This window comes from Pseudophryne corroboree, chromosome 5, assembly GCF_028390025.1.
Source record: "Pseudophryne corroboree isolate aPseCor3 chromosome 5, aPseCor3.hap2, whole genome shotgun sequence".
NCBI lineage: Eukaryota > Metazoa > Chordata > Amphibia > Anura > Myobatrachidae > Pseudophryne > Pseudophryne corroboree.
This window is the reverse complement of record NC_086448.1, coordinates 755,528,050-755,552,740: the sequence shown is the minus strand read 5'-3', so window position 1 is coordinate 755,552,740 and position 24,691 is coordinate 755,528,050. Positions and strand designations below refer to the sequence as shown.

The following is a 24,691-nucleotide window of genomic DNA, read 5'->3' as shown; positions in this document are numbered from 1 at the left end:
AATCCCTACCTGACAACAAAGCAAAAAGGAAATGGAGTACACGGGTGAGGGATCGGAGGGCCGCATGTGGCCCTAGCGCTGCCTGTTGCCCATCACTGCTCTATATTAACTGCAGCATAGTTATGTTGCTTGTATATAGAAACATAGAATTTGACAGCAGATAAGAACCACTTGGCCCATCTAGTTTGCCCCTGTTTTTTTATCCTTTAGGTAATCTCAACCCCTTTTGAACCTTAATTCTTTGTAAGGATAGTCATATGCCTATCCCAAGCATGTTTAAATTGCTCTACAGTATATACTATGGTATATCTAATCCTCTTGGTATTCTATTTAAGGAGTGGGAATGCTACAGCGTGGTATGATAAAGGTTACATTACTGTGTATAGGTATGTGTGTATAGATGGATATATGTGTTTGTGTATATATGTAGATGAGAAGAGAGAAAGAGCTCAGTAAAAATGTTAGATGATAAATCCGTGCCAGTGCCGTCCTTTTCCAAATACTCGCCAGTCGGGGGATTTAATGCACAGAAATAAAAAGACAAGTTGGCATTCACAGTGCACCATATCAGATGGTTCCATATGGTGCAGCTCAATACATATGTAACTTATAAATACTTTAACAGCGCTTATCTCTATAAAGGTCTCTCCTGGATACCAATGTAGATATACCTTTCTATAGATCGCCCACTGGGAGCTCTTTTCCATACACTTGCAACACAATCATAACGTGTATATTGGGGTAATTCCAAGTTGATCGCAGCAGGAATTTTGTTAGCAGTTGGGCAAAACCATGTGCACTGTAGGGAAGGCAGATATAACATGTGCAGAAAGAGTTAGATTTGGATGGGTTATTTTGTTTCTGTGCAGGGTAAATACTGGCTGCTTTATTTTTACACTGCAAATTGGATTGCAGATTGAACACACCACACCCAAATCTAACTCTCTCTGCACATGTTAAATCTGCCTCCCCTGCAGTGCACATGGTTTTGCCCAACTGCTAACAAAATTCCTGCTGCGATCAACTTGGAATTAACCCCCTATATGTATAATATAGAGTGCATTATAGAACCAAGGTAATAATAAATGGTGCTCCGAGCTCTCACCTTCCTTGCTCTCTCCGTGCCACAGAAGATTGCAGCCAATTTATTTCACATTATTGCCGCTATCTCCAAAGCACCTTAGTTTAGTCCTGCAGGGAAGTCGCTCACTTTAAATGTTTTTAACCCTATTTAGTTTATAGACATTGGACGATTATTACAAAATCTCATTTCTCAATACGTCCAGTAGAGTATGTTACTTTTCCAAGCCTTTAACGTGTTTTCCACAATTCTTCTGCAGCAGAAGTCCCATTGAAGCACAACGGAGGCACCACATCATCCAGACGGAAGAACCGCAGAGGAAAAGTAACCAATGGCGTTGGGAAGAAATAAGCGCTGGGTTCCGAGCAAGCCTTAATGCAGATCTGGTGGGACGAACCAGGTGCTGAGCATAATGTAGACTGTGGTTCATCCATATACAGAGCAGGGAGAAGGCACAAGCAAGGATATATTGGCAAGACTGGGGGATGTCTGACTCCCGTGAGCTAAAGATCATACGTCACCGTGATTTTCCAAGCCATTCACCTTTTCTTGCTATTCTGGAATTGGATCCTAATGTAACATTTAATCGCCAACTAGAGGTTCCGAATGCACGGCCTGCGCCCACATACCATGCAGCAGAGCGGACGCACAGGGCCTCCGACTTGCTGAGAATTCTTCTTGCAATGCGGTGCTGCTTTCTGACCACGCTTTAGTCTGCACCTAGCTAACATTTCATGTATTGCTGCTGACGCTTCCACTCCTCAGCCCTGGTTATGTCTATTTTAATGTGCAACGTGTTATTACAGACTATATTTTGCTTTTGCCTTTATTTTATGCGTAATTCACTCCTATAGGCGTCCAGAGAGTTATGTCCAGAAAAACGCCACCATGATGTTTTATGTTATAAGTGTTTTGATTTTGGGTGTGTTGCCGAAAGGCAGGATCACCTCCCAGATGTTGTTCTGATCTGTTATATGTATTCAAAAAGCAGACCACGCCCACTTGTGTGATGTCACCCATTGTCTCCAGAGTACGTTTTACATTTAATATTGCATAACGGAATGTGTTAATGCTGTGCAGCCCCAGGCAAGACAAACACTTGTTTTGTTTTATTTCCTTTTGACTTCTTTTAAATATATTTGTGAAACCGTCATTGCAATTTGTGCTGGATAAACGAAAGTGATTTTGAAATGAGAGAGAGAGAGAGAGGCTCGCACAACAGTATTATATCTTATGATATTATAGAATAATATAGTATTATAATGTTTTTCTTTAGAAGTTAATACTTTTGAGCCCACTCATTATCTTTGCCTCTAGCCCCAGTGAAGAGGTTGAGAGGAGACACTTTCTATAATCAACAGTATGCCAAAATCCAGAACTCCCGAAAACGGTTGTAGATTGTAGGATATTTGTAACAATCTCGAGTAGATTGGTGACTTCTACTTCTGTAATCTGAGAGGTGGGATCTGTACCAGCTACTGTTTTTATGCAGACCACGAATATACGAAATATAATTGAGGTACAAATAAATTATAAGTGTGAAAATGAATTGTGTAATGCTTTGTGTGTATGGCCTCCTATTGAAGGATTCATTATCTCATGTCAATATTTATATCAATACGGCCGTTATGTCAACATATTCTTGATGCCGACATTGGCCATGTAGACACTGATTAGATTTGTCAGTGTTGACTTCATCACCACATCCTCTTCAGAACAGAAAGTGTGTTAGAACCGCGCGGCCTTCATTTTTTTTATTTTATTTTTGGATGATCTGTGTCTACAGGAGACATCGGGTGTGATAATAAAAGTCGGCATGCGGGATACTGGTGGTCACACGACCGACCGCGGTATCCCGACTTTTAAAATGCGGACAGGGGAAGGGGTAATGCCCCCCTACCCTATAACCCTAACCCGCCTGGGATGGCGGCTAGGGCTAAGGACAATGCTTAAGCTTAAACCACCCGGCCCTAACCCTCACTCCTATGCTCTTCATTGGTATGCCGTCGGTCAGGGTTCCGGTGCTGGGATTCTGCACTGTGTTGGGATTACATGGTTGGTGACCTGACCGCATCCTGAGACATCCTCTGTCCTTCCTAGCCCACAATTACATTACTCCTGACCCCAGGCCGTTACTACACAAACTAGATTGATAAGAGACATGAGATTGACAAGATGCCTGTGGGAGGAGCTAAGAAGATAATGGGAACGATTCAAACAATGGTAGTCTAGTAAATGGGAGGTAAATTTTATAGCTGTCCTTTAATGTCCAGTTACACTAGTATATCCATGTCTTAATATTTGTTAGACTGCTGACATCGGGCAAATTGGGATAGTTAAAACCGGGGAATGTTTAAGTATATGTTTATATGATAGCCCAGATTCAATCAATAATGAGACTACTCTGATACTGTATGCCAAAAAAAAAAATACCCACGTTTGTTTTATGAAGCTCTTGATCAATCTTCAGTGTGTCCAGAAATCTTCATAAACATGGTTCAGCATAAAAACTGTAATCTGCATGAATTATCCAGGTAGCATTAAACATCATGGTTATAGGGAATTGTGATTCCGGTGAACAGAAAGGTTATTCAAAAGTAATCTCCAAAAATCAAAATAACAGAAGTGTAAAGTGAAATGTAATAATAAAAAGTGACGGCAGCACTTCAACAGCCACATCCTGATCTATTCATGGCACAGTATAACTCTATCAGAGTAAAACTGTTAATAGAACAAATTTCATAAATCCCAAGTCAAGAACAATTGTGAGATGCAAAATGTATAAGAAGGTTATACTTTTGGGGGTGCGTCCCTCTTTGTCTATAGACAAATAGTGATCAGTGAGTTATGTTGCTGCTGTAGATGTAGAATCTGTGTTGCGGCACTGATTTATAGATGGAGGCTGGCGTACATTCTAAGCCTTGCTGGGTTTTCTCTCCTCATTTTTAATCATGGTCCATATGATGGATGTCCCTGATGTTCTAGGCTACGTTATGTGTTACTACTGTACATGGTGTAATGAATGTTAAGATACCAAAATTATAACCCATAGAGGGTACTGTATGTTAATATGTATCCATCAAACTTCTATAAGGTACACACGTTTAGTCATCTAATATAAAGTTGGCCACATATTGTGGTTTGCTTTTTTTTGTAAAATGTTTTATTTACTGAGCATGAGCACCAAATATGTATCTCATCCATCCATAGTATACAGTGGTGCATGCAGTGGGGGGGCTTCTAGATACCTACAAAGCCCTTAAAACTGACCACAATTGGAGCCCTTTTCCTTCACAGTGTAATGCTGTGATTCTTCGGTGTTATTTTGAGTTGTTACCTTACTGCAGATATGCCTTTTATGGTATAGCAGTGCATTTGAGGAGGGTGTAGACAAAGTATTAACTATCCACAGAATAGGTCAGCCTAGTACCAGTTCTCCGTTCACGCCTTGCATCTGTATTAAAGCATGAAATGCAAAACTGACCAGAAGGCTAATGCATCTGCTTCAAATAGTTCTCATTCTCACCTGGGGCCCAGGCCAAACCATGGAGACCCCAGACTCCCACAAGGAACATAATGGAAATGGTGAAGCTGCTCCAACACACTTGTAGCCAGCGGCTGAAGAGGGTGAGGCATATCTGTGTACAAGGACCAAAATACCTCTGACGCTCATTGGCCAACTGATAGGACAGACTTGTGACATAAATAGTAAAAGTAGAAGACTTTGTAGTTATTTTCAAACCTATACATAGGTCGGCCAACCTGTCATCAGGAGCTGCCTCTGTAATAAGTCGGTATACAGTTGCCTTACCGCAGCCTGTTCTCCTATGCGTACAGTATGTTTGCAAATCTGTAATAACTTAGGTTCCTTCGTTTTATTATTTCTAACAGGAGGGCTCATTATTTCCCTAGTGATTTTCTTTTCATTGGTTTGTTGTGTGTGTGTTACGCCCTGAGATACATTTGTTGTAGAACCTGTGAGGCTAGAATTCAGAGCAATTGTTACTTTCTCTAACGTCCTAAGTGGATGCTGGGGACTCCGTAAGGACCATGGGGAATAGCGGCTCCGCAGAAGACTGGGCACATCTAAAGAAAGTTTAGGACTATCTGGTGTGCACTGGCTCCTCCCCCTATGACCCTCCTCCAAGCCTCAGTTAGATCTCTGTGCCCAAACGAGAAGGGTGCACACTAGGGGCTCTCCTGAGCTTCTTAGTGAAAGTTTTAGTTTAGGTTTTTTATTTTCAGTGAGACCTGCTGGCAACAGGCTCACTGCATCGAGGGACTAAGGGGAGAAGAAGCGAACTCACCTGCGTGCAGAGTGGATTGGGCTTCTTAGGCTACTGGACATTAGCTCCAGAGGGACGATCACAGGCCCAGCTTGGATGGGTCCCAGAGCCGCGCCGCCGGCCCCCTTACAGAGCCAGAAGGCAGAAGAGGTCCGGAAAATCGGCGGCAGAAGACGTCCTGTCTTCAACAAGGTAGCGCACAGCACTGCAGCTGTGCGCCATTGCTCTCAGCACACTTCACACTCCGGTCACTGAGGGTGCAGGGCGCTGGGGGGGGCGCCCTGAGACGCAATAATAAACACCTTGGATGGCAAAAAATGCATCACATATAGCTCCTGGGCTATATGGATGCATTTAACCCCTGCCAAAATACATAAAAAAACGGGAGATAAGGCCGCCGATAAGGGGGCGGAGCCTATCTCCTCAGCACACTGGCGCCATTTCTCTATCGTCCTAGTGGATGCTGGGGTTCCTGAAAGGACCATGGGGAATAGCGGCTCCGCAGGAGACAGGGCACAAAAAGTAAAGCTTTTCCAGATCAGGTGGTGTGCACTGGCTCCTCCCCCTATGACCCTCCTCCAGACTCCAGTTAGATTTTTGTGCCCGGCCGAGAAGGGTGCAATCTAGGTGGCTCTCCTAAAGAGCTGCTTAGAAAAAGTTTAGCTTAGGTTTTTTATTTTACAGTGAGTCCTGCTGGCAACAGGATCACTGCAACGAGGGACTGAGGGGAGAAGAAGTGAACTCACCTGCGTGCAGGATGGATTGGCTTCTTGGCTACTGGACATCCGCTCCAGAGGGACGATCACAGGTACAGCCTGGATGGTCACCGGAGCCGCGCCGCCGGCCCCCTTGCAGATGCTGAAGTCAGAAGAGGTCCAGAATCGGCGGCTGAAGACTCCTGCAGTCTTCTAAAGGTAGCGCACAGCACTGCAGCTGTGCGCCATTTTCCTCTCAGCACACTTCACACGCAGTCACTGAGGGTGCAGGGCGCTGGGGGGGGGGCGCCCTGGGAGGCAAATGTAACCTATATAAAGGCTAAAAATACCTCACATATAGCCCCCAGAGGCTATATGGAGATATTTAACCCCTGCCTGGATTCACTAAATAGCGGGAGACGAGCCCGCCGGAAAAGGGGCGGGGCCTATCTCCTCAGCACACGGCGCCATTTCCTCTCACAGCTCCGCTGGTCAGGACGGCTCCCAGGTCTCTCCCCTGCACTGCACTACAGAAACAGGGTAAAACAGAGAGGGGGGGCAAATTTATGGCGATATTTTGATATATATAAAGCAGCTATAAGGGAGCACTTATTATAAGGCTATCCCTGTTATATATAGCTCCGTTGGAGGGAAGCTCCCTGGCTCTCCCCTGCAGTCACTACACTACAGAAAGGGTTAAAAAAGAGAGGGGGGCACAAATTAGGCGCAGTATTAACTATACAGCAGCTATAAGGGGAAAAACACTTATATAAGGTTATCCCTGTATATATATAGCGCTCTGGTGTGTGCTGGCAAACTCTCCCTCTGTCTCCCCAAAGGGCTAGTGGGGTCCTGTCCTCTATCAGAGCATTCCCTGTGTGTGTGCTGTATGTCGGTACTTTTGTGTCGACATGTATGAGGAGAAAAATGATGTGGAGACGGAGCAGATTGCCTGTAATAGGGATGTCACCCCCTAGGGGGTCGACACCTGAGTGGATGAACTGTTGGAAGAAATTACGTGACAGTGTCAGCTCTGTATAAAAGACAGTGGTTGACATGAGACAGCCGGCTACTCAGCTTGTGCCTGTCCAGACGTCTCATAGGCCGTCAGGGGCTCTAAGGCGCCCGTTACCTCAGACGGCAGATATAGACGCCGACACGGATACTGACTCCAGTGTCGACGGTGAAGAGACAAATGTGACTTCCAGTAGGGCCACACGTTACATGATTGAGGCAATGAAAAATGTTTTACACATTTCTGATAATACGAGTACCACCAAAAAGGGGTATTATGTTCGGTGAGGAAAAACTACCTGTAGTTTTCCTGAATCTGAGAAATTAAATGAGGTGTGTGATGATGCGTGGGTTTCCCCCGATAACAACTGATAATTTCTAAAATGTTATTGGCATTATATCCTTTCCCGCCAGAGGTTAGGGTGCGTTGGGAAACACCCCCTAGGGTGGATAAAGCGCTCACACGCTTGTAAGGGCTCTATCCTCTCCTGAGATGGCCGCCCTTAAGGATCCTGCTGATAGAAAGCAGGAGGGTATCCTAAAATGTATTTACACACATACTGGTGTTATACTGCGACCAGCAATCGCCTCAGCCTGGATGTGCAGTGCTGGGTTGGCGTGGTCGGATTCCCTGACTGAAAATATTGATACCCTAGATAGGGACAGTATATTTTTGCCTATAGAGCATTTGAAAGATGCATTTCTATATATGCGTGATGCACAGCGGAATATTTGCCGACTGGCATCAAGTCTAAGTGCGTTGTCCATTTCTACCAGTAGAGGGTTATGGACACGACAGTGGTCAGGTGATGCGTATTCCAAACGGCATTTGGAAGTATTGCCTTATTAAGGGGAGGAGTTATTTGGGGTCGGTTTTTCAGACCTGGTGGCCACGGCAACAGCTGGGAAATCCACGTTTGTACCCCAGGTCGCCTCTCAACATGAGAAGACGCCGTATTATCAGGCGCAGTCTTTTCGTGGATAAGCGGGCAAAAGGTTCCTCATTTCTGCCCTGTGACAGAGGGAGAGGAAAAAGGCTGCAGAAATCAGCCAGTTCCCAGGAACAGAAACCCTCTCCCGCCTCTGCCAAGCCCTCAGTATACGCTGGGGCTTTACAAGCAGAATCAGGCACGGTGGGGGGCCCGTCTCAATGAATTTCAGCGCGCAGTGGGCTCACTCGCAAGTAGACCCCTGGATCCTTCAGGTGATATCTCAGGGGTACAAATTAGAATTCGAGACGTCTCCCCCTCGCCGTTTCCTAAAGTCGGCTTTACCGATGTCTCCTTCTGACAGGGAGACAGTTTTGGAAGCCATTCACAAGCTGTATTCCCAGCAGGTGATAATCAAGATACCCCGTTCCCTGTTGCAGGAGGGGTATTATTCCACACTGTTGTGGTACCGAAGCCGGACGGCTCGGTGAGACCGATTCTAAATCTAAAATCTTTGAACACTTACATACAGAGGTTCAAATTCAAGATTGAGTCACTCAGAGCAGTGATTGCGAACCTGGAAGAAGGGGACTACATGATGTCTCGGGACATCAAGGATGCTTACCTTCATGTCAAAATTTACCCTTCTCACCAAGGGTACCTCAGGTTTATGGTACAGAACTGTCACTATCAGTTCAGACGCTGCCGTATGGATGGTCCACGGCACCCCGGGTCTTTACCAAGGTAATGGCCGAAATGATGATATTCCTTCAAAGGAAGGGAATTTTAGTTATCCCTTACTTGGACAATTCCCTGATAAGGGTAAGATCCAGGGAACAGTTGGAGGTCGGTGTAGCACTATCTCAGGTAGTGTTGCTGCAGCACGGTTGGATTCTCAATATTCCAAAATCGCAGCTGGTTCCGACGACTTGTCTTCTGTTCCTAGGGATGATCCTGGACACAGTCCAGAAAAAGGTGTTTCTCCCGGAGGAGAAAGCCAGGGAGTTATCCGAGCTAGTCAGGAACCTCCTAAAACCGAGCCAAGTCTCAGTGCATCAATGCACAAGGGTTCTGGGTAAAATGGTGTCTTCCTACGAAGCAATCCCATTCGGCAGATTCCACGCAAGAACTTTCCAGTGGGACCTGCTGGACAAATGGTCCGGGTCGCATCTTCAGATGCATCAGCGGATAACCCTGTCACCAAGGACAAGGGGTCCCTCCTGTGGTGGTTGCAGAGTGCTCATCTTCTAGAGGGCCGCAGATTCGACATTCAGGACTGGGTCCTGGTAACCACGGATGCCAGCCTGCGAGGCTGGGGAGCAGTCACACAGGGAAGGAATATCCAGGACTTATGGTCAAGCCTGGAGACATCACTTCACATAAATATCCTGAAGCTAAGGGACATTTACAATGCTCTAAGCTTAGCAAGACCTCTGCTTCAAGGTCAGCCGGAGTTGATCCAGTCGGACAACATCACGGCAGTCACCCACGTAAACAGACAGGGTGGCACAAGAAGCAGGAGGGCAATGGCAGAAGCTGCAAGGATTTTTCGCTGGGCGGAAAATCATGTAATAGCACTGTCAGCAGTATTCATTCCGGGAGTGGACAACTGGGAAGCAGACTTCCTCAGCACGACCTCCACCCGGGAGAGTGGGGACTTCACCCAGAAGTCTTCCACATGATTATAAACCGTTGGGAAAAACTCGACAGGTATTGCGCCAGGTCCAGGGACCCTCAGGCAATAGCTGTAGACGCTCTGGTAACACCGTGGGTGTACCAGTCAGGGTTTGTGTTCCCTCCTCTGCCTCTCATACCCAAGGTACTGAGATTGATAAGATGGAGAGGAGTAAGCACTATATTCGTGGCTCCGGATTGGCCAAGAAGGACTTGGTAACCGGAACTTCAAGAGATGCTCACGGAGGATCCGTGGCCTCTACCTCTAAGAAGGGACCTGCTCCAGCAAGGACCCTGTCTGTTCCAAGACTTACCGCGGCTGCGTTTGACGGCATGGCGGTTGAACGCCGGATCCTGAAGGAAAAAAGGCATTCCGGATGAAGTCATCCCTATCCTGATCAAAGCCAGGAAGGATGTAACCGCAAAAACATTATCACCGCAATTGGCGAAAATATGTTGCATGGTGCGAGGCCAGTAAGGCCCGACGGTGGAAATTCAACTGGGTCGATTCCTACATTTCCTGCAAACAGGAGTGTCTATGGGCCTGAAATTGGGGTCCATTAAGGTTCAAATTTCGGCCCTGTCAATTTTCTTCCAAAAAGAACTAGCTTCAGTCCCTGAAGTTCAGACGTTTGTAAAAGGGGTACTGCATATACAGCCTCCTTTTGTGCCTCCAGTGGCACTTTGGGATCTCAATGTAGTTTTGGGTTCCAAAAGTCACATTGGTTTGAACCACTTAAATCTGTGGAGTTAAAATATCTCACATGGAAAGTGGTCATGCTGTTGGCCCTGGCCTGGGCCAGGCGCGTGTCAGAATTGACGGCTTTATTCTGAAAAAGCCCTTATCTGATGTTCCATTCGGACAGGGCGGAATTGAGGACTCGTCCTCAGTTTCTCCCTAAGGTGGTTTCAGCGTTTCACCTGAACCAACCTATTTGTGGTGCCTGCGGCTACTAGGGACTTGGAGGACTCCAAGTTGCTAGACGTTGTCAGGGCCCTGAAAATATGTTTCCAGGAGGGCTGGAGTCAGGAAATCTGACTCGCTGTTTATCCTGTATGCACCCAACAAGCTGGGTGCTCCTGCTTCTAAGCAGACTATTGCTCGTTGGATTTGTAGTACAATTCAGCTTGCACATTCTGTGGCAGGCCTGCCACGGCCAAAAATCTGTAAATGCCCACTCCACAAGGAAGGTGGGCTCATCTTGGGCGGCTGCCCGAGGGGTCTCGGCTTTACAACTTTGCCGAGCAGCTACTTGGTCAGGAGCAAATACGTTTGTAAAATTCTACAAAATTGATATCCTGGCTGAGGAGGACCTGGAGTTCTCTCATTTGGTGCTGCAGAGTCATCCGCACTCTCCCGCCCGTTTGGGAGCTTTGGTATAATCCCCATGGTCCTTACGGAGTCCCCAGCATCCACTTAGGACGTTAGAGAAAATAAGAATTTACTTACCGATAATTCTATTTCTCATAGTCCGTAGTGGATGCTGGGCGCCCATCCCAAGTGCGGATTGTCTGCAATACTTGTACATAGTTATTGTTACAAAAATCGGGTTATTATTGTTGTGAGCCATCTTTCAGAGGCTCCTCTGTTATCATGCTGTTAACTGGGTTCAGATCACAGGTTATACGGTGTGATTGGTGTGGCTGGTATGAGTCTTACCCGGGATTCAAAATCCTTCCTTATTGTGTACGCTCGTCCGGGCACAGTATCCTAACTGAGGCTTGGAGGAGGGTCATAGGGGGAGGAGCCAGTGCACACCAGATAGTCCTAAAGCTTTCTTTAGATGTGCCCAGTCTCCTGCGGAGCCGCTATTCCCCATGGTCCTTACGGAGTCCCCAGCATCCACTACGGACTATGAGAAATAGAATTATCGGTAAGTAAATTCTTATTTTATTTGGGCCATTTAACATGAAGCCATGTATTATAGCTGCACCAAACCTGATCTAGAATTATTTTCCCTCTCCCCTCTGGGTATATATAATTGGGGCAGGGCCAGGGCTGACTGATGATGTAGATGACTGAGCAAGGCCAATAGATGAAATTGTGGCTTCTTCATAGTCCAAGCAGTCACACCCCTTGGGGTGCACATGACGCCCCCTCTTGACGGCCTAGAGTGTACATACGCTTGATATTAACTATTGGATGGTGGTCACAATAGGTGTCAGGCGGAATGTGAAAGTGACCTTTGGGCCACATAGTGTCCTTAACCAGGTTGCCGGTTTATTGGTAACAGCGGTAATGCAGGGGTTACCAGTGGTAAAAGCGGTGGCTGTAACATTAGTATATGGTCTTACCTATGGGAGCTGAGTACTGTGTGTCTGTGCCATACTGTGACGCTCTAGATGGCAAAGATGACATCAGGTGCACATGCTCTCTAGCCTGGCAGTGACGTCATCAGGTCGGACCCTCACCACCACACTTATCACTGCTGCAACATCTTTCAGGCTTAATCCCCACTCCTGGCCGTGCCACATTCTGCCCCTATTTATGTCAGTAGTGATAAATGGAGTGCTGCTGTGCATACATCTGGCTACGGGTTATTTCATCTCTGTCCCCTTCAATAAAATGGGACATAATGGATAAACAGGAGGTGGGGAGAAATCACGAAAAGGTGCACGCATCCGAGGCAAACACAACAAAAGAGCAATTAATAAAGGACTAGGTGATTCATCGTGCCCTACGGGCGCTCTTCACACCGTCCTAAGGGGCTACGCCCCCTTAACCCTTGCATGCCCTTCTATTATATGGAGTATTACCTCCAATCATAATTGTGTGAGTGGTTAAATGTTGCACGGACAAAGGGCGTGCGATGGTTAAGGGGTCGAAGCCCCTTGCAACGGCGTGAACAGCACACGCAGGGCCTGATGAATCACCTAGTAGTTGCTGTGGTTGGGGGAGTGACGTGGGTGGGAGAGGAGCGGTTGCGGTGGGTGGGGGAGGTGTGGGTGGTGGCGGGGGTCCGGAGTCACTGCGGGTGCTGGAGGGGGGGTATGGGGTTGCTGCGGATGGGTCCCGGAGGTACTGCGAGTGGGGAAGGGGTGGGTAATGCTTCTCCTGGAAGTAGCTAAGCTGCTGTCCTCCCTTTGGCAGTGGCTCTCCCAGAGACTTGCACAACAGCCAGTCACTATTGTTAGCGGCGGTGTCCCAACGCGCCGCATTACAGGGAAGAAGATGCACTCAATAAACTACAGCTCCCAGCAGCCCTAAGGGCCGGAATGCTCCTGCGCTAAGGGCTGCTGGGAGCTGTAGTTTATTTAGTGCGTCTACTTCCCTGTAATGTGGCGCGTTGGGACACCAGCGCTAACAATAGTGACAGGCTGGCAGAACTGACTGGCTGAGTCAATGTAAATGGTGAGAGTGCTGTGCACTGTCAGTGACACTGCACTGCGCAGCACTGTCACCTGTTACATTGATTCAGCGTCCAGACATTACCCTCTGCGATATCACCCTCTCTATCTGTTACATTAGCCATCTCGGGGCTTCCAGGCTGGCAGCCCAGGTGCTGGGTTGTAGAGTCAGGGCCTCTGGGGATCTGCGCGGCTGTGGCGGGGAGGCACTTTTGTGACATCACGCGCAGAGGAGGCTCCGGGGCTCAGAGAGTATGCGGCGCAGGGACGGTTATGAAAGCCTTCGGCTGCGCCGCTTTCATACACATGTATGCCGGTGGCCGAAGCAGCTTTTGCTCCACCTGCGCCGTGGCTAGGGAGTGGGGATTGTTAATGCCAGAGGGGGCAGGCAGACTGGCAGCAGGACATAGGATGATGCAGTAAAAGGATTTCCCCCCCCTGTATCTACAGCCAAGAAACTTGCTGCAGATGCAGTGGCATACCCTCCAGCTGTACCTTTTTGGCAGGTACAGTACTGTACCTTTTTTTCTCTGGCTGGGTCCACAGGATTATCCACAGGATAACATTGGGATATGGTTGAGCGACAGCGGAAATAGCACCAACACGGTCACAAGCTTTCTGGCCTCCCAGGATGCATCCGGGCCTTCACCATATAGTCCCGCCCACTGACTCAGTCAAATAATTTTTTTGCTTGGTGCGGCAGGAATCCGCATGGTCACAGGGCTGCTGAGAATAGCAGCCTCAAGCTTTTATTATTTTACTAGGCGATTCATCGCGCCCTGCGGGCGCTCTTCACACCGTCGAAAGGGGCTACGCCCCCGTAACCCCTATATAAAGGTTAAGGAGTATAGAATAGTAGTTGTCAAATGTATTGTGGTGGACTGTTGGTATTGATGTTGGTTAAATGTTGTTTGTCAAAAGGGAAATGTGATGGTGAATGGTGTGTAGGGGGTTGTGAGTGTGTGTAGGGTACGATGTAGAGAATTAGGATGGGAATGAAATGTAAATGAAAACGCTTTGAGTCGGTAAAGTATGTGAAGGCATGTTTTACATTTGAAACACTTGATTGAAAACAACATTTTTGGTAAAGTGACGGTCGTCACCCAGGAGCTGTCCTTGTTGGTCTGTTGGTGTAATGTGTAGTTTGACGTGATGTTGGTTGCGAGAGCGTGATAATGCAACATACAGTTGTCCATGTGAGAAAACTGTTGTTTGAAGAAGAATGCCAACGTGATCAAAAGTTTGTCCTTGAGATTTGTTTATGGTGATTGCGTATGCGGGAATGACTGGAAACTGCCTACGGTGTAGGATAAATGGTAATGTCGTATCATTGGCAGCTAAATCAATTCGTGGAATAAATACAACGTCGCCTCTGTTGCACTCTGATAGAATTCTGCACGTTATGAAGTGATGTTCTAGTTTTTCGACAATTAGGCGTGTTCCGTTACATAATCCCTTCAGTGGGTTAAGGTTGTGTAAAAGCATTATAATAACGCCTTTTTTTAAGAGCAGAACCATGTGGAGGCATTCCTGAAGGTGTTTGGCTGTGGAGAAATTCAATGGGTAAGTTTAAAGTATCGTTTGGATCTTCAGTGACAACAGAATCTGCACTGTAATAAATGGTGCCATGTTCTCCTAGTAAATCAATAATCTTGCGGTTAATGTCGAGAGTGTGAGCGTTTGTGGGTGCAATAATGACTCGTTTTGCTAGGTCCTCCTCCGACATATGGCTTGCATTTTTAAAAATGGTTTCTATTAGATCGTCTGTTGTGACCATATGTTGTGGTATTAGAATGGTGGTATTGTCGGTGAAATTGGATATTGGTGGCAGAGTTCCCATACCAACTTGTAGAAGCCATTTATTGTGTTCAACTTGTCCTTCGGTGCGCATGTTGGTAGTAAGAGTGAGATGAGTGAAATGTTTCCACAGGTGACTTGCTTTAATGCAGCATTCTAGAATATCGGTTTGGGTTCCTCGGGCAACAACAGGAAGTGTTTGTCGAAAATCTCCGCCCAAAACGATGATTTTGTTTCCAAATGGTGTGTTGATGTTCATGATGTCACGCAGGAGTGTGTCAATACAGCGTAGTCCATGTTTTGGAAGCATAGTAATTTCGTCAATTATGATGAGGGTTGATTTACGTAATACATCAGCTTCTGGTGAAGTTAGACGTAGTGAAGAAACAGAGGTATCAAGAAGTGGGACAGGAAGTTTAAAGCCACTGTGAACAGTGCGTCCTCCTTTGAGTAAGGTAGCTGCAATGCCAGTGGTTGCAAATGGCAATACAATTTGTCCCTTTCCTCGTATGTATGCTATGAGTGTGGTGTACAGGAATGTTTTACCTGAGCCCCCGGGCCCATCCAGATAAAAACAATGGTTGGTAACATGGCTGTTATCCGCTGCTATGATAATTGTGTTGAATGCATGTAACTGCTGGTTGTTGAGCATTGCTGAGTTTCTGAGCTTCGTGTGCTTCCTCAATGAGATTATATTTTTGTTGTGCTGGTGCATTTCCCGTAGGAGTTGGCAAGCCAAGCACAGAACAGGATAATCCATGTTGTTGAAGGATTGTGTTGATGTCATGTAGTGCGTTGTTTTGGGCAATGTTTTCAGAATTGTGTTGCATTAAGTCAACAGTCAGATCAATTATGTGATTTTCCCACAATTTGAGTGGTTGAGCAGGCTGACAAAAGCAGCAGATGTATGCGAACATTTCCCTTAACTGTTTAGCCATAAGGTAAGTGGCTCCATCGGTTAAACAGTGATGCCATTCGTCATCGGATGCAAGTAGTCCTTGTGCAAAAGCTGCTGCTTTAAAGGTTTCACAGACAACATTATTGACTGTGCGCAATGCCTGGAAACTGATTGCACCGGGAACATGTAGAAGTAAAATGCGTAGGTAGAAGCGTTCTTCATTTTTCACATTGACAGTGTACATTCTGGCAACAATGTTATCACCTCCTCGTTGTCTTTTTTCCCAATTACCACGTGTATAAACGTAGTAATGTGGAATTTCTGTGTACAGCCATTGGTGTGCATGTGGATCATGTTCATTTAGTGCAAACCAAGATTCTAGTTTTGTTCTGCCTGTTCGGGCTGCAAGGAGGGCTTCTTCCTCATGACCGTGTTCAAAGATGATTGTTTGCTGGTGAGGTAGATGTACGGGAAGTCTTATTACAGCGTGTGAGCGATCGTGCATTACATATTCTCTTAATCTCCAAATAGCTTCTGGAGGGCTTACATAGCGGCAGTCAATGAAATTTTGTATTTCATTGTATTGTTGCTCTGGTTGACCATTTGGTGTTATGACCACATTTGCACAATCAAAGCCCTTAAAAATGTACTTGTAGATGTACTTGATAGCGTACAGTGAAGTGCACACTTCCACGTTTGTGTGCGTTGTACTTTAGGGCTAAGTATGGATTGTATGGTACCACATTTTGATTGGACATAAGTACGCCTCGAACCTCTACTGTTTCTGTAGGGCGACGTCGGTATACAGGATATGTATTACGGTGTATGAGGGTGTTGTCATTAAATTCTTTTGGGAATTGCTTGGTACATTTGCCATTTTGCATACAGGGTGCGCGTGGATAGTTTGTGCCGCATTGACCATGTAGCATGCAGCGGGTTATGATTTGCCGCAAAAGTAGATGTCCCACATGGGGTATTTCTGCAGAAACAATTTTATCAATTTTTTCAGCAGTGGTAAATGTGTCCTCTGCTCTCAGTGCAAGCAGTATGTGAGCGTGTGGAAGGCCTCTTTTCTGAAACTCAATGGTATAGACAAAGGCTTGTGCCTGTCCAAAAAGGCTATGTTTGGTTAGGTCATCAATGAGTGCATCGAGTTTAATTTTGAACACGCGTGCAACTAAGTCAGGTCTATCTGAAGTGTGTTCGCCTGGCCTTAAGTTGTCAATTATTTCGGGCCAAGTTGGATTAGCGGTGAAAGTAACAAAAACATCTGGAGCTCCCCATTTTGCAAAAATGGACATGGCGTCACAGCAACGTTCGCGCATGTCTTGGTGAACCTTCAAAGGTAGATGGTAGAATGATGGGAACCCCAGCGGCAATGTGATTATGGTCTGCCATGTTTGCAACGTGGTCAGCTAGTCCCTGATACTGTTCTGCTCTTAAGCGTTTTTGATTGTGTCGAATGTAGTTTAATCGATTAGCCTCTACCTGCAGATAGGAATCGACTAACCACTGTTGTGTTAATTTTCCTGCATACATTATGGGGCTGAATTCATCTCTAATGGCTGTTAAGGCGGCTTTGTACTGCAACATGGTAACATAGGTGCGTTTTGGATTGAGTTGTGCTCCATTATAAGAAGCACAGTGCCAATTAGGTTGCCAGCCAGGTTCGCCATAAGGGAAAAGAAGAGCATATGTCATAGGATCCATGTTTGGGCTTAGAATGTTAAGGTTAATAAATGGTTGGTTTGGATCGTCAGGATTTATTGGATATATTCTGATGTCGCGATGGAATGGTGGTTCTCCATCTTCGTTGACAAAGATCATTGCAACTTCGTTGGATGTGGGTTTGTTGTATCGTCTGTAATCCGAGTGGCGATCCCGTCAGAGGGCCATGCTAACGACTGGAACCTGTTGTCCTGTTTCAGCAGCAAGTTGGACTTGTTGTTTATGAATGTTCCGAATAAGCTGATAGCTATGAGCAAGGCGATTGTGTGTGCGGAAAAAACGGTCAATGGTGTCCATGATGTTGGGCCGACAGTCATCATTGGCGACATGTTCCTCCCGAAAGTTGGCTGCTTGTGTGCTGTCCATAACGTATAGTTGTGCGAATTGGGGTGTATGATTATTAACAGGCTGTAGGTGGGAAGTGCGATGATATGTCTGGCCGTGTACTTTGAACACGTAAGGGCCTTTTCCTTGTAAACTAACAATTTTTGCTCCCATTGATGCAAAGGAAACAGCACTGTTATAAGATCGGATATTGTCACGGAAATGATTGTGGTTGGGGTCAGTTGTGTCCGATAGTAAGTTGCATAGAAACTGTGGATAGTGTAAATGCACTCCATTTATGTCTTGTGGTTTTGGCAACTGAAGTTTGCCTTTGCGACAGCAGCTTGTGAATTTAAAATCGGATGGACGCTCTGCTAGAAAATTCCGAGATCCACAGAACTGGCACATGATGTTGAATGGTCCGCAAGTGTGTGTGGTGACTTGCTGGTCTTGTAAAGGTATGTCCACATTATGTAGAATGTGTGTGTTTTGCTTTCGAATTGTGAGCTGGTGTTGTGCATCTGCTAAACGTCTTGCTTTAGTTTTGCTTTCAGATTGGGTAGCAAGGCTCCGCCGCTGAGAATTAGCATGTGCATTGCGGCGTACTGTGGATTGTTCCAGTGTTTCTTCTTGGAGTCTACGTTTGTGATTGAGTGCATCTTTAGTTCTCCGTGACTGACCCTGTGTATATGTTTGGTTGTGACGGCGAATGCGTTGAGAGTCTGCATGTTTTTTTTTTTTTAGTTTGGTTGTCTCCAATGTCTGTTTTAGGAGTCTGGCTTGAGATGCAGCTTTGGCTTTTGTGTGCGTTGTTGCTTGTTGGATGTTTTGGATATTATGTGTTTGGGGAGGTAGTGGCGTTGTTGCTGAAAATGTGGCTTGCGAGGCTTGGCTTTGTTTGGCTCGCCATCTTGCTTGGCGCTCTTTGTTTTTGCGTTTTTTTCGTAAGACGGGATCCTCATCCAAATTCATAGCAATCTAGTGTAGTGTACATAATATGTTAGTTCCATGCAGTGTAGCAAGGGTGGACAGTAGACTGTTGTTAGGGAAGAGGGTATATTGTAGAGGATAGTGTTTGAAAATTGTGTTACCTGTGGTTTGCAAAGGCAAGGATTTGGTAGGATGTGTGTGTTAAAAAGTGGTTAAAGTGTATTGGTCATAGACAGCGTGGGTGTGGTGGTTTGAGGTGCGGGTGGCTCCCGTACTGGGGCTGTTGAGAGGCAGTAGGAGGTAGCTGGGGAGGGTGCTTATTGTAGGCTGGATGTGGTAAATTGGTGTAGGGTGTGTGTGTGAGAGTGGGGAGGGGGGTTATTGTAGGCTCCATATTCTGGCTAGGTGTGGGGGGTGCAGGCTGTTTGCATGCTGCAGCAGATGAGAGGGTGGATGAGGTGGTTTGGGGTTGTGGGGTGCGGTGGGGCCTCTTGGGCTGGGTTATGAGAGGATAGAGGTGGGAGCTGGGGAGGGTGGGTAGCAGAGGCTGGATGTGGTGAGTGGGTGGATTTGGGGCGTGCATGTTGCCCCCGTGCTGTGGGTTATGACAGGCTGGAGGTGGAAGCTGGGGAGGGGGGTTAGTGGAGGATGGATGTGGTGGGTGGTGTGTGTGAGAGGTGGGAGGTGTGGAGGGGGGTTAGAGGAGGCTGGATATTGGGTGTGTGGGCTGCTCCCGTACAGGGGCTGGAGGTTTGAGCTGGGGAGGGGGTTTAGGGGAGGGTAGGTGTGTTGGTAGTGGGGTGGGGGTTGCGGGCTGGTCCTGTGCTGCGGGTGATGAGAAGCTGCAGGTGGGAGGTGTGTAGGGTGATGAGGGTAGTGTGGGTGTGTTGGTGTTGGGGGTGCCTGGGGTTTGCGTGTGGCGGCTGCAGAGAGAGTGGAGGAGGTTGCTGTAGAGGGAGGGTGTTGGAGTCCGGCAGCGCAGGTATTTGCGGGTGGCGTTTCCTGCTTCATGTTAGAGGTGAGAGGTGGGGAGGGGAGTAAGTGGAGGCTGCGTGTGTTGGGTCTGGGTGGGTGGTGCGGGTGTGTCCCGTGCTGCGGGTTTGGGTGCTTGGGTTTTGCGTGTGGCGGCAGCAGAGATAGTGGAGGAGGTTGCTGCTGAGCAGTGGGGTGAGGTGAGGCGAGTGGCTGGGGAGGCACAAGCAGGTAACCCCCCCCCCCCATAGAGGAGAAGGGAATTTTTAAAAAGCGTGGGCCCCCCTTGACTTCTGAAACCAGCACCAGGCAGAGCCAGCCAGGGAGGGGTAATACCATAGCAGGGGACACTCGGTATGGGGTCCCCCTGCCATAGCATTAATCAACCCCCCCCAAGCTAGTCAGCCCAGGGTTGGAATTCCTCGGAAGTGGGGACTCCATAAAATAAACATGGGGTCCCCCTCCCGAGCAATAACCAGCACTGGGCTGATAGGCCGGAGCTATGCCCCGCACCCCTGGTGGCGGTGGGTGCGGGGTTCATTGGTAAATTGTTCTTTACTGGTGGGCTACAGATCCCAGCAAGCCTGTCCCAGCATGCTGGCACTTGGAGAACCACAAGTGCCAGCATGCCCGGACCTAATGGGCCCGCTGGCACCTGTGGTCCGCCTGTAAAGAAGCGTAATATTGTTCTTTACAGGTGGGCGACAGGTGTCAGCAAGCCTGTTCCAGCATGCTGGCACTTGGAGAACCACAAGTGCCAGCATGGCCGGACCTAATGGTCCCGCTGGCACCTGTAGTCCGCATGTAAAGAAGCGTAATATTGTTCTTTACAGGTGGCCGACAGGTGCCAGCAAGCCTGTCCCAGCATGCTGGCACTTGGAGAACCACAAGTGCCAGCATGGCCGGACCTAATGGTCCCGCTGGCACCTGTAGTCCGCCTGTAAAGAAGCGTAATATTGTTCTTTACAGGTGGCCGACAGGTGCCAGCAAGGCTGTCCCAGCATGCTGGCACTTGGAGAACCACAAGTGCCAGCATGCCCGGACCTAATGGTCCCGCTGGCACCTGTAGTCCGCCTGTAAAGAAGCGTAATATCGTTCTTTACAGGTGGCCGACAGGTGCCAGCAAGGCTGTCTCAGCATGCTGGCACTTGGAGAACCACAAGTGCCAGCATGGCCGGACCTAATGGGCCCGCTGGCACCTGTAGTCCGCCTGTAAAGAAGCGTAATATTGTTCTTTACAGGTGGCCGACAGGTGCCAGCAAGGTTGTCCCAGCATGCTGGCACTTGGAGAACCACAAGTGCCAGCATGCCCGGACCTAATGGTCCCGCTGGCACCTGTAGTCCGCCTGTAAAGAAGCGTAATATTGTTCTTTACAGGTGCCAGCAAGCCTGTCCCAGCATGCTGGCACTTGGAGAACCACAAGTGCCAGCATGGCCGGACCTAATGGTCCCGCTGGCACCTGTAGTCCACCTGTAAAGAAGCGTAATATTGTTCTTTACAGGTGACCGACAGGTGCCAGCAAGGCTGTCCCAGCATGCTGGCACTTGGAGAACCACAAGTGCCAGCATGGCCGGACCTAATGGTCCCGCTGGCACCTGTAGTCCGCCTGTAAAGAAGCGTAATATGGTTCTTTACAGGTGGCCGACAGGTGCCAGCAAGGCTGTCCCAGCATGCTGGCACTTGGAGAACCACAAGTGCCAGCATGGCCGGACCTAATGGTCCCGCTGGCACCTGTAGTCCGCCTGTAAAGAAGCGTAATATGGTTCTTTACAGGTGGCCGACAGGTGCCAGCAAGGCTGTCCCAGCATGCTGGCACTTGGAGAACCACAAGTGCCAGCATGCCGGGACCTAATGGTCCCGCTGGCACCTGTAGTCCGCCTGTAAAGAAGCGTAATATGGTTCTTTACAGGTGGCCGACAGGTGCCAGCAAGGCTGTCCCAGCATGCTGGCACTTGGAGAACCACAAGTGCCAGCATGCCGGGACCTAATGGGCCCGCTGGCGCCTGTAAAGAAGCGTAATATTGTTCTTTACAGGTGGCCGACAGGTGCCAGCAAGCCTGTCCCAGCATGCTGGCACTTGGAGAACCACAAGTGCCATCATGCCGGGACCTAATGGGCCCGCTGGCACCTGTAGTCCGCCTGTAAAGAAGCGTAATATTGTTCTTTACAGGTGGCCGACAGGTGCCAGCAAGCCTGTCCCAGCATGCTGGCATTTGGAGAACCACAAGTGCCAGCATGCCCGGACCTAAATGGGCCGCTGGCACCTGGTGGCCACCTGTAAAGAAAATATTAAAATAAAAAAACCAGAGTCTTGACAAATACGTTTTATTTCACAGGGTCTTCACCTGGGGGCGGCGGCCTTTAAGCTCTTTTGCCTGGCTGCCGCTTCCCCAGGGCTTCAGGCGTCTTCACCTGGGGGGGCGCCACCTCCCCAGGGCTTCCTGCGTCTTTCTCCGAAGTCTTCACCTGGGAGGCGGCGGCCTTAAAGCTCTTTTGCATGGCCGCCGCCTTCCCCAGGGCTTCCAGCGTCTTCACCTGGTGGGCGGCGGCTGCTAAGCTCTTTTGCATAGCCGCCGCCCATCCAGGACTTCCGCCGTCTTCTTCCTTCAGGAGCTCTTCTCCGCTCCTCCTCCGCCGTCAGACTGACGGCCGCTCCCTCGCGCTGACTTATATAAGTCAGCCAGAGGGGGCGGAGCGATGACGCAGCGAGCCGTGATTGGCTCGCGGCGGCCATCTTCAAATTCAAAAATGACGCGGAGGCGCCATTTTTGAATTGGTTTTCCGCTCCGCTGCTCCAACTCTGCTCCTGCGGCCGCACAACAGAAACCACGGCGGGCGCAGCTCCGTCGGTCGTACCCCCGGCGGCCGTACCCCCGCTGTCCGCACCCAGGCAGGCCGCACCCACGCCGCCAGCGCCCACGCCGACCGTCGCACCTCCGCCGCACCCACAACAGTGATTGACAGCGGATCCAGTGACGGATCCGCTGGACAATCACTGTGGGCTCCCTGTGTGTTTTTTAAATGGGGTTTTAACGTTGCCCTATCTGACAGGCCTCCCAAACCCCTTAAGTAAGTGGAGGCTGCGTGTGTTGGGTCGGGGAGGGGTGTGCGAGGTGTCCCATGCTGCGGCCGTTGAGAAGCTGCAGGTGGGAGCTAGGGAGGGGGGTTAGCGGAGTGTGGGTGTAGTGGGTTAGTGCCTGTTTGTGGGGGTGAAAGCAAGGGAAGGGTGTGTGCTACCTTGCTCAGTGGGGTGTCCGTCCAATGCTGGTTCCCTGTGCTCTAGCCACTGGTCAGTAGCAGGTGGCTCCGCCCCAGACAGGCCTGTGACTCCACCCAGCGTTACGGCCAGGCAGAGGCACAGAGTCACAGATGTAGGCAAATATATAGGAGATTTTTATAGACTTACTATATTTTTTTGAGCGACTTCTCTTAAAGCGTCCTAAACGCATACAAAGTAGAAAGAGTCGCTCCAACAACCCCCCACCGGGTCGCAACAACGCTTACCTTCGGGTATTAGTGCTGTCTCGACGGGTGTCTGTGTCGGATGTTCTAGCAGGTCCAGCAGACGTAACCAGGCTGTGGCCGGAGCATGGGGGGACGGTAAGTCTGGATCTCCTCTTACTAGAGGGGTCAGGACACAGCTACACTGATTTGGTGGAGACTACAAACAGTGTGTTGATGCGCCGAACATCTCGAGTGCGACAGCGCTACGCTCCAGGGATCATAGGCGCCAGGACTAGGAGAGGCCGCGATCCTTAGAGTTTAAGTCAACAGGGGGATTCAGATGCTCTCCTGGCCGCCCCTCCTCCGAGTTCATGACCAGTTCCCGCGTGTCTCTCGTCCATGAACTGAATGACCTCACTTCCGGCTCAGACGCTACCACGAGGGTACTCGGTTGCAGCTTAGACGCTGTGGTTGTGTACACTAGAAATCCCGCCTAGACCGAGTCGCAGGCCTTAGCGTCTGCATACAGGTGGAAGTCGCTGAGCGTCCGTGTCCATCAGTTAGCGACCGTGTCCGTTATCAATGTGGTAGTGTATATCAATAGCGTCTAAATCCACACAGCGTCTTACGAGCGTATTTGCTTGGATATGGAAGTGTGGTGAGTCTCCCTGTATCCCGCTCTCCGGAGGCAGGGTATATAGTACTAAAAATTCTCTCTACTTTAGTATGAATTGTTAATTTTTAGTACCTATTGCATATGAGACCTGTATATTACTGTGTTTTCTCTGACGTCCTAAGTGGATGCTGGGACTCCGTAAGGACCATGGGGAATAGCGGCTCCGCAGGAGACTGGGCACAACTAAAGAAAGCTTTAGGACTACCTGGTGTGCACTGGCTCCTCCCACTATGACCCTCCTCCAGACCTCAGTTAGAATCTTGTGCCCGGCTGAGCTGGATGCACACTAGGGGCTCTCCTGAGCTCCTAGAAAGAAAGTATATTTAGGTTTTTTATTTTACAGTGAGATCTGCTGGCAACAGACTCACTGCAGCGAGGGACTAAGGGGAGAAGAAGCGAACCTACCTAACTGGTGGTAGTTTGGGCTTCTTAGGCTACTGGACACCATTAGCTCCAGAGGGATCGACCGCAGGACCCGACCTTGGTGTTCTGTCCCGGAGCCGCGCCGCCGGCCCCCTTACAGAGCCAGAAGCAAGAAGTGTTCCGGAAAATCGGCGGTAGAAGACTTCGGTCTTCAACAAGGTAGCGCACAGCACTGCAGCTGTGCGCCATTGTTCCTCATGCACACCTCACACTCCGGTCACTGATGGGTGCAGGGCGCGGGGGGGGGGGGGGGGGCGCCCTGAGGGCAATATAAGACACCTTGGCTGGCAAATCATCACAATATATAGTCCCAGGGCTATATATGTGATAAATTACCCCTGCCAGAATCCATGAAAAAAGCGGGAGAAAAGTCTGCCGAAAAAGGGGCGGGGCTATCTCCCTCAGCACACTGGCGCCATTTTTTCTTCATAGTGCAGCTGGAAGACAGCTCCCCAGGCTCTCCCCTGTAGT

The 24,691-nt window shown here is 48.6% G+C and overlaps 1 protein-coding gene and 1 pseudogene across 6 annotated transcripts in view; one reads left to right on the top strand and one right to left on the bottom strand.

Annotated features, from left to right (window-relative positions):
* Nucleotides 1–2,630, top strand: part of PTDSS1 (phosphatidylserine synthase 1) — a 162,894-nt gene extending 160,264 nt beyond the window's left edge. For 4 of the 6 annotated variants that reach the window (XM_063924166.1, XM_063924165.1, XM_063924162.1 and 1 more), the window contains one exon: nucleotides 1,341–2,630. In XM_063924166.1, coding sequence (XP_063780236.1) covers nucleotides 1,341–1,432 — 92 coding nt within the window. In that variant the 3' untranslated portion in view covers nucleotides 1,433–2,630. The remainder of the gene's footprint in view (nucleotides 1–1,340) is intronic. The other 2 variants (XM_063924163.1, XM_063924164.1) reach the window with 1 other exon arrangement.
* Nucleotides 2,631–14,492: 11,862 nt separating this feature from the next.
* On the bottom strand, nucleotides 14,493–17,315 carry LOC134929669 (uncharacterized; annotated as a pseudogene).
* Between the last annotated feature and the right edge of the window lie 7,376 nt (nucleotides 17,316–24,691).